Source organism: Juglans regia, chromosome 9, assembly GCF_001411555.2.
Source record: "Juglans regia cultivar Chandler chromosome 9, Walnut 2.0, whole genome shotgun sequence".
Lineage (NCBI taxonomy): Eukaryota > Viridiplantae > Streptophyta > Magnoliopsida > Fagales > Juglandaceae > Juglans > Juglans regia.
The window spans coordinates 16,339,748-16,349,622 of NC_049909.1; the positions used below are offsets into that span (position 1 = coordinate 16,339,748).

General features: G+C 35.2%; 2 protein-coding genes and 2 non-coding genes across 7 annotated transcripts; 2 read left to right on the forward strand and 2 right to left on the reverse strand.

The window, feature by feature from the left end:
* Positions 1–386: 386 nt before the first annotated feature.
* On the reverse strand, positions 387–481 carry TRNAY-GUA. The gene is made up of 2 exons: positions 445–481; positions 387–422 (listed from the first exon to the last, which is right to left on the reverse strand). It is a non-coding gene; the product is annotated as a tRNA-Tyr (tRNA).
* Positions 482–581: 100 nt separating this feature from the next.
* On the forward strand, positions 582–2,997 carry LOC109003758. 4 transcript variants are annotated; one of them, XR_001998174.2, is made up of 5 exons: positions 582–901; positions 981–1,095; positions 1,224–1,328; positions 1,475–1,650; positions 2,702–2,997. XR_001998174.2 is itself a non-coding variant. In XM_018982040.2 (4 exons), the coding sequence occupies exons 2-3, from the start codon at positions 834–836 to the stop codon at positions 1,090–1,092; spliced, it is 180 nt and encodes a 59-aa protein (XP_018837585.1). In that variant the 5' UTR covers positions 582–680; positions 799–833; the 3' UTR covers positions 1,093–1,095; positions 2,702–2,997. The 4 variants fall into 4 exon arrangements, 2 of the variants coding, with proteins under 2 accessions (XP_018837585.1, XP_018837584.1); XR_001998173.2 differs by lacking the exon at positions 1,224–1,328; XM_018982040.2 differs by lacking the exons at positions 1,224–1,328; positions 1,475–1,650 and having other exon boundaries at positions 582–680; positions 799–901.
* On the forward strand, positions 1,599–1,732 carry LOC118349536. The gene has a single exon (XR_004802491.1). It is a non-coding gene; the product is annotated as a small nucleolar RNA snoR111 (small nucleolar RNA).
* Positions 2,998–3,685: 688 nt separating the features above from the next.
* Positions 3,686–6,528, reverse strand: LOC109003757 (beta-amylase 3, chloroplastic-like). The gene is made up of 4 exons (XM_018982038.2): positions 5,918–6,528; positions 5,292–5,502; positions 4,651–4,761; positions 3,686–4,509 (listed from the first exon to the last, which is right to left on the reverse strand). Exons 1-4 carry the CDS (start codon positions 6,469–6,471, stop codon positions 3,799–3,801), a joined length of 1,587 nt encoding a protein of 528 aa, XP_018837583.1. The 5' UTR covers positions 6,472–6,528; the 3' UTR covers positions 3,686–3,798.
* Between the last annotated feature and the right edge of the window lie 3,347 nt (positions 6,529–9,875).

Below are 9,875 nucleotides of genomic sequence, written 5' to 3' on the forward strand. Positions count from 1 at the left end.
CCACCCCTTGTTAAAGCACATATTAGTCCTCAAAATTAGGCCTTTTAATGGAGAGGTTTCTGAGGTCATACGCTGTCTCCCAATATCAGTCATGCTCATGCATTAAACATCTTCAACAAACTCTTCCAATCTATTTGGTTGATCAAAATTTTATTGTTCCAACCAAACACCGACTATTGAGGAAAACCATTTTCTCGAGAAACGGTTTTACTAGGAATCTGATTGCAAGTTTACTCATTTTCCTTTCTTTCTAGTCAACTCTCTGTCTCTTGATTGGTGTTGTTTATTTTATGGAACTAAAGTTGATGCTCTCTCTCCATTCCAAATAGTAATAGGAATGAAAAATGCTCAGCATAGGAAAAGATAAAAAAAGTAAAACGAAAAATTCCGACCTGCCGGATTCGAACCAGCGACCTAAGGATAGCTTACAGGAATATTCCCCCACTACAGTCCTCCGCTCTACCAACTGAGCTAAGGTCGGTTCGCAAGATGTTCGTTTGCTTATTTTTATTTATAGTTATTTTGGACTCTGAACAGTTTATTTTATGCCGTATCGCATCATTTATACATCTGGTGGGAGGGGAGCATGAATCAGTACTAAATCTTCAGCAGCTCTCATCTTCGATGGTAGATGTTTTGCTGGTAATGCGAATATGGGATTGAAGTTGACATTGTTAGCGGTATGTAAACATTAAACCCTTTGCAGAAACCCAGTTTCAGCAATCCGTCTCAGTGGGTAGGCGTCTACGTTAAGCCCTTTCTCTGTAAAGCCCGACTTTTTCTTCTTTCCTTCCGTAGAAATATAATTGGAATCGAGTAATAGAAGGCAAAAAATGGGGAAGAGCTTCACTCTGATTCAGACAGTAACCACCGCCGGAGCGTTCTCTGCCGTTTCCTTCTGGTAAATCAAAACTTCCCCATCTTCCTTCTCACCTTCCGTCACTTTCTCGGGAAGTTAAGCTCTATGCAAACTCTCTTAGGTACGGGTTCATGTTCGGCCGAGAGTCTGCCCGCAAGGAGCTCAGCGACTTGATTGAAAATCTCCGCCGCGGAAACACTGATTCTGCTGCTTCTTCGCCTCCCCATTCCTAAATGGTATTCCCCTCTCTCTCTTTTGGTTCAAATTGCATTGTGGGTATTCTCGTTTTTTCATTTTGATAGAAAACTTAAGCTAATTGGTATCTCAAAAAATGGTTCTTTTGCTTTTCTCTGTTGTGTTTAAGGAGTATCGCAATATATTGTGATGGAAGTTTGGGATGAGCTTGAATCTCTCTCAAATTTTGTTTGTCGAAAAAAAAAAAAGGTTTGGGTCCTGGGATGAGCTTGAAGTGAGTATTATTTGATTTGCAATAATGCTAGAGTTCTATATATAGGATCTCACTCTGCAAGATTGAGTCTTGGCTCAATCTTGCAGAGTGTAATGTGACGATAACATCATAACACATTGAATTGCGTTTCCGTTCTTTCTCTACAGCCTATTGAAATGTAAGGGATAGGTTTTCCGATGGCGTTTAGGGATCTCTCAACCTTGTCGGATAATCGCTCATATTTGGATTTTCTTTCGTTTCTCTTTTCAAATCAAAGCCTCCGTTCGGTGTAACAGAAAAGGGGAGACAGCTCTGTCTCTCCTGCGTTCGGAAGAACATTGAGGTATAGCAAAAAATCAATGGTCGAGATATCGTTTCAGTCGTCATCTTTTTTTATTGGCGATTCGATTGTTGCTCGTCCACATTTGTTACTTTCATTGTTTCTTTTTACTTACAATAAAAACACAGGATGAATGTGACGGACCGACGGTATCATTATGTTGTGATTCTGAATTACCTGGTATATACTTTTTAGAGCGTAAATTACCTGTTAGATTCTAAAGCAATTGTAATCAATCAGTCATTTTAAAAAAAGTAGTCTGTCTTAGTTACAGATTAGGTTTTCCTCTTGGTTTCTCGGATTGAATCTTTGGATTTGACCCATTTGTGGAAATCTAGGAAACAAAGTGAGCCTCTCACAAACTCATCCTACCTTCTTTTCATAAATTCAAGCGTTTGCACTTTTGTTTTACCCATGTATATTCTCATGCAAGTTCTCAGTTTTTATGATGTTCCCTTTGAGGTTAATCGTTGGTCTTTCCCTATCATGGGTCTTAACTTCCTTTAAGATAACAAAAAGATCCTAGGCAAAAAATGAAGGATTTTGTCCTCTTTGAAGCATAACATCTGAGAAAGAGTTCTCTTTTTTGTTGCTCTTTAGTTGATGTTTTTTAATGATGGTAGTGCTGGTGGCAACATATACTTGTTGCACCAAAATTAAAGGATTTATGTAAGGTTTTGAAGTTTTGAGGTTTCGATCTATGTTAGCTTATGAATTAACATACTTTCAATGGATCTTATGGTAACAAAATTCATCGTTCTCTTTTCTTGAATGTATGGATGTTTACTAATGTCCTGAACACACACTGGAAACCTTGTGGTGTGAAAATAATTGTATCAACCAAATCAATTTTATCTCATTGTTGCTACTAATATTGACTGACCCGTTAGAGGATCAAGATAATAATGCAATGTTTCATTTTTTGTTGTTGTGCACTTGTTGCCCAAGATGTGGATGAAGTCCATGAAAAGTTAGTTATAAAAAACCTGTAGAGTTTTGAATCTCTACTTATCAAAGAAAAAAAAAGTGAAGTTTTGAATCTTGGCATATTCAGATGCTTGGTCAAGGTCCACATCATCAAGAAGGCAGAGAAGAGTAATTTCATCCCTAAAACTTGAGCCTTGTGCTGATCCACAAATCCCTAAGGTATCAAGGCATTTGTTGTAATCGATCTCTAGCCATCCTTGGCAGCATTTTTTTTTATCTTTGCCTTATGTAATCCTCGAGGAGTATTTTGCCCTATAGATGGCAATTCTAAAACCTTGGCATCTTAACCTCACTTTGTAGATTCATGTCTTCTAAAGACGTATACATTTTCACAGATTATAGAATTGGCATCGATAGAAGTTATAGCCCAATGTTTGTTAGTGAAAAGCATTCTGAGTTCATGGTGTATTATTTTTTAATTTATGGCCCAACGTCTAATTTATGATGCATGCTTAATTTTGTTTGGTAAAATGGGTTAACAGTATTGCATTTCTATCCATGTGAACCACTTGGCTAAATTGTACCTTAGAGTAATGGTCTCTTGAGTGTCAGCCTTTGTGCACTATTTGCACCTAATACGAAAAAAAAATGTCCTCTATTTACTTTAACTATTACATGTATATCAGGAAATACCTCCATTTGAGTTAAAATTTCCAGAGATAAAAGCAGCTGGATCTCACCTCGAAGAACAAAATGGAAAATTTAGACAGCATAATTAAGCATATTGAGAAGAAAATAATAATGAGAAAAGTCACGAGCAAATTAGTTGTTTGTCAAATGACTACCATGTTGCAGCCACGAGACAACTCAATGCCCTGAAAAATTTTCAAATTTTCCCAACACTAGCGTATTGCAGATCTCTTAACCTTCTCAGACCAAAGTATAGGAGACTGAAGTTTTTTTTTTTTTAGAAAATCATATTGCATTCATTAATAACGGACGTTACAAACTGGACTTGAAACATACATTACAAGCCAACTACATCATTAATAGCTCCCTAGTACACACCCGTGACTGACAGTTCACATTGCAAATCTCTACAGATCTAAAATTTGAGAGACATCTCAACTCCAAGAGCAACCTCTTTTAACAAGAGCAGCCTCTTTAATATTCTTCCCAGTCTTCTTTTTTATGAATCCAACGTACAGGTTGCTCCCACTAGAGTCACACTCTGAAAGCTCTGTGTCTCGACCACCTTCTGACAATGCTTTTTATGAAGTGAACTAGGTGCCTCCAATTCTCCTCTTCAAACAACTTCTTATTCATTCTTAAATATGTGAATGCACACAATCCATTCCCAGTCGACCTACTTGTCTCCAAAACTTGTCCATATGCACTTGCATCATACCTCTCTAGAGCATTCTCCCCTGCAAGTTCTATCCCAGCACTCCTAGTTGCCATCTTTACTTGCTGAACTAATCCTTCTGGCGAACTGTTTGCATTGCCGGGCTGTTCTCCATCTTTCATTTCCATGCAAGTGAATTTAAATACAACTCCATGTCTGCCCATCATTCGTGCTATTGGAAGGTAACCATCTCTATGCCTAGTATTATAGTATCCAGCAGTTAGTTCAGCAGCATGTGAACTTGTTCTATAATGCCAGTGGATTCCAGCTACTTTTGTAGAAAGTTTTGCATCAGTTCCTTGAAATATTCCTCTTGCAGCAAGAAGGATTCTATCACCATGCTCTAATAGCTTTCCCGAATACCACTCGAGAAAGAACTCAGCATACTCACTGTTCCATGTTCCATCCCTACAGAAAAATCCAGTATCCTCTGGAAATTGATTATACTGGCCACAATCATGGGGTCCACTTGTTCCCCAGTCTCTCTTCCCTATTGCCTCTGCTGCTGCTTGCAGGGAAGTTCTCATATACTGCATGATATATATAGAAGCTTGTGTAAGAATATAACAGAGCTTAATTGGGATATACAATTTCTTGAATTTCAGGTCATCATCAGAAGCTATTGGAGTATGAACTTGTCCTTTTTCCTATTTTAAGTAAGCAACATTTACCTTGTCATAGCATTGAAATTCTCCAATTCCAGAAAAGCTCCAAGTTCCATTGCTCTCTGGATAAGATGGATATCTGAGTTCCCCACAAGGACCCATTCCCACTTGAATTTCCTGTCAAAAGAAAAAAAAAAAAAAAAAAAGAAGTTGAGTTCCTAAAACTGAAAGCAATGATTTCATTAATTGTACTGTTAGAAAATGGAAGGACTAGATTAAGCATTCAGCTCCACCAGTGTCCCAAAAAGGATCAGAATTTCTAAAATTCTCTAAATAACTTTTTTTTTCCTTAAATTTAAATCCATACTTCTCAATCTCCCCAATTTCAACAGAAATATGAAACAGGTAATTTAATTGGTGTTCCCGATTCATTAAATTTGGATCTTACATGAACTACGTGTATTATACTCGATGGGGAAAAAAAAAATAGAAAAAGAAAGATTGATACATGAAAATAGTAGTTTCTTATATGTATGTTCTTGGGAAACTTGATAACCCAAAAAAAAAAAAAAAAAAAACGAAACCTGATAAAAAAATGTAATATTTTTCTTTCCTAATACTGTTTAAAATCACTATTCAATTTACAGAATAATTAGGCCCAATAGGTATTAATTAGTTTGTAAATATGTCTGTAGATGGATGCTTACCACAATAACGTCGCCCAAGAAATTTCTGAATCTGTCACGGAAACTCCTCATGTAGTCGCTGTAGACTTGAATGGGTGTTCTTCCTCTAAGAACAGACAGTGAATCACACCCCAAAGATATGTACTCAGGATTCCTCCTGCCTGATCTGTCTGTATACACAAGCTCAGGGTTCTTCCTGATTTCTTCCAGCACCCATGGAGGTAGAGGAATGCTGCAAGATTCAAGATAAAAATGATCGATTATTAATTGAAATTAATTATAACTCTATCTCAAAGAAGAAAAGACCACTCAAAAACCTTTACAACCCACTAAGTCTTGGTTTAGTTACACAAAACTAAACTATCTCATCTCATCTTATATAATTATTACAACTTTTTCAAATAACCATATAAAATATAATCAATAATTTAATTTTTTTTAAATTTTAAAATAAAAATTATATTATAATAATATTTTATTCAATTTTCAACAAAACATCTTATCTCATTTGAATTGCGTAACCAAACATAAGTTAAACCGTGATATGAAAATTGAAAATAAATCAAAGACCCATAAATATAAGAAAAAAATAAAATAAAAAAGCATTAATTAAATAGAAATCCAATCATAGGTCCCTTAGATCCTACCTGCAAGAGTCTCCAACATTTCCTCCACACTGATGAAAGGACATAACAACTTGGAGCTTCAAGCCATGCTTCTGAACCATCTGCACGAGCTCAGCATACCCTTCCCAGTTGTACCTCAGAGGTCCATCTTTCTCCACTAATCCCCACCATGCATCCACCATAACTTCTTCCACTCCTGCACTCTTCAGGGCCATCAAGCTAGCTTTCATTGCTCGAGGATTGTTCAAGTTCCCTCCGTGCATTACTGTGTCGAGCGGTAGCATCACAAACACAGGGACCCTTGCATCATTTTCCATTGAATGCCCACCCGAGAGTGCATGAAGCTGCTCGGGCTTCTCACTTCTCCGGTACCCTTCCAACATCGAGACCTTCGACTTCGAGAATGAGAGCTGTGCTTCCTGCACCGAGTTTCTGATCATCACTCGGATACGGCATGACGGCTTCGTTTGAGCAAAGCAAAGTGCGCCAGAGAAGTAGTCGCCGGGAGTTTTCTGGCTTTTGGTACTGTCTTTAAGATTGATAAAAGAAGCTGAGGAACGTAGTGTTAAAGTCATTACTCTTTTTTTGCCTTTCTTCGATGGTATTTTGAGAAATATTGGAGTGGAAAAACATCAGGGATGTGAGAATGGATGAAGCGTGAAGGTAGCTGTGGTGTATATTTATAGAAGAAAACGGCCTCTAGTTTTCAGAAAAAGGAGAAAGTGCAAAAAGAAATCAAATCTAGTCAGAGCCCTTTTTCCAAATTAAAGGTCAGTTTCACTATATATACGCGGTTACCCTTATTTAATGTGTCAATCTGATCGACAATCGACATGAAAAATGAAAGGAGTGGCTTGGAAGTTTCATTTATTATTAATGGCAATAATATATCTGGTATATTTCTACGAGAGCTACATACATAAATAGATTATATAAAAATGAATTTACAAATTGATTTGACTTAGACGTTTGGATTCGAAGATGACTTGAGATGAGTTGAGATGGATTGTAAATAGTAGTGAGATGTGTTATGAATAGTAATGAAATTTGTGAGTTAAAGTTGCTGAATAGTAATGAATAGTAGTGAGATGAATTGAAATGAGCTGAGATGATCTTCGAATCCAAACGACTCCATGAATAAAAAATAATTTTATAATATGACGTATCACATCAAGACACTGTATCAGTTTGTGAGTTTATGTTTATATAATTCTTTTATAAAAAAAAATATTTATTTATTTCTATATATTTAGGAAAGATTGAGAAAAAATAAAAATACCTACTTACAAGTTTAGGGGTACGTGGTGTGGTGTGGTGGGCCTTTTATGTGGATAAAACGTAATAATAACATTAAAAAGAGAATTTTGATAAATTTTCTTGGTTGTGTTTTTGCAGCTTGCTTATAAGGATAAGAAAGACTACCTAGCTAGCTTGCATGCAGAAGAAGGCCGGCTCTCTTCCACCGCCGTTGGGGCTGCATCTTAACTTACGTTGTAACCAAGTGATCTCTTTGCTTTCATTTTCAATAGAGAAATGATAACTTACCTAACAGCCCAAAATCATTTAAAAAAAAAAAGTAAATAAATATTAAATTTATATAAAAAAAATTAATTTTTTAATAATAAATTTTATTTTATTTAAATAATTATATGATAATTATATATTTCATGATTATATTTTTTAATATTATTGAATAGTTGTGATGTGTCTTTTTATTATTCTTGTTTGCTTTGAAGTTTGAAATAATCATTTCCTAACCTCCCCAGCTATGAAGGATAGCCATACACTTTTTACTAATAGTCGCTTGATGGGCTCCACTACTAATTAGAATATTAATTACTTGTCATATTTCCATATATATATATATATATTTTTTTAGTACTCGCTTTGCAATCTTCCACGTTTTACTCGTCAAAAATATTTTTAGTCCTCGCCGAAGTAGGAAAATGCATGCCTCAAAGCAAGCAGGCCTTTCTCATGCTTTTTGTTTTTTTGTTTTTTAAAAATAATATCGCGGATTCCTTGCTAGATCTAATTAATTGTGAGATCGATGCTTTAGGCATGCAATTAATATGCTTTCATATAATTTTTTCCCCATATTTTTTGTATGGCTTTTTATATACAGTGATCATGATGATCATCTAGATAATCATTGACTTTTGAGTACAAAGTAGTTGAAATTAGTCATTATAATTTTTTTTAATTTTTACGTAAAATATAATAAATAATTTAATTTTTTTAAATTTTAAAATAATAATAATATTAAAAAAATAATATTTTAATAATATTTTATTTAACTTATCTAAAGTCATCTCAACTTATCTCTGAATCCAAACATGGTTGCAACTTTCGACCCTTTTTTTTTTTCCTAATCAAACATTATATTTTAGAAAATGATTTATACACAATATTTTTCAGAATACATTTCACATCAATGTATTAAATGAGGGATAATTTTGTAAGACACTTTATAAAAGTAATATTATTTTACAAAAATACTCTCATCTCACAGCATTGTTGTAAAATGTGTTACAAAAATATGTTGTGTGTATATCAATACTCTTATATTATAAAGAAACCAGAATACAAAGTGTTCGAGGTGGATATTTCCACTATTTAAGATAAGAAAATATTGAGTTAAAATATCTAAATGTATGCATAAAAAAACTAAGTTGATTGTTACTCATTACGACATTGAGTGCGCACATCGATTTTGGAATCGATGAATTTTGACTACTTTCATGATGACGAAAGATTTGTTGAAAGTCTTTAAATGATTGGAGAGATTTGCCAATGCAGGATTGTGTCTGTGCTTTCAATGGTAGTGATGACTAATTGAGCGTCTCCTTTAATTATTGCCACGATTTGCTGATGTTGTATGCTATTTTGGAGGCTAAGAGTGATGTTGAAGCTTCAGCAATCAAGGGATTTATGGTTTGAATTTTTTATGCTCTAATCTCCAGGATTACTCCATTATGATCTCTGCATATTGCTATTGATGTTGAGAATGTGTCTCTAACTGCGGTATCGAAGGAGAAGTTTTTGAAATTTTGTGGTGGAGGTTTCTAGACAGCATTTTGATCTTTTTTCTTTCCTTCCCATGCATGTTTGTATTTTGGGTAGATCTTGTTCAATCTGTTTTTTGCCATCTCTAAAGATAGAGAAGAGTGATTGTGGAATATGTCTTTTATTTGCCTCCAAATGATATCCATTTTGATTGAAGGGGATCGGGTGCCCGCCATGCTTCTTCGATTGATTTAGGAGATCATTAAAATCTCTCATGCATATCCACGACCCTGTAAATGCTTGGTATATTGAATCCAGATGAGTCCAGAAATTTGCTTTGTAAATCCATTGAGCTAGTGCATAAACATAGGTAATTAACCATGGATGATATGTATGATTTGAGTAAACTAAAACTGAAATAATATTCATATTTATATGAACAGGTTCTCATTCATATGTAGTTGGTGAGGCTGGTTGGGATTTCTGATGGGTTGGTTGCATGGTTGTTTGTGGTGGGGATGAAGGGAGGTCTCATGGTTAGGATGGATTTGTGAAGGACGCTTGGATGGGAGAGATTGTTGGGCTGAGCTTGTTTTGATTGGGATTATAGAGGTTCAATGACCCGTGTATAATGTGACTGAAATCCTCAACAGAATATTGAGGCTATCAATTTCATTATATAGAACGTATTTACAAATGGAAAGGAAAGTCCTATATAATAGGAAACAAATAACAGAATATATGTAGTTGAAATTATCCTATAAACTAGGAAAGTAAAGATATATACAAGATAAAATCATCTAAGATCAAGGAAAGGATCTGAAGAGGATTATTCCTTATCACCCTCCTTCAAGCTGAGCGTGGCAAAAGGAATCACGTGAAGTTTATTACGGAAAAGTAGAAACTGAGGCTTGGTGACTCCCTTGGTCAATGAATCGGCAAGCTGAAGATGTGAGGGAACAAAGGCGACTTT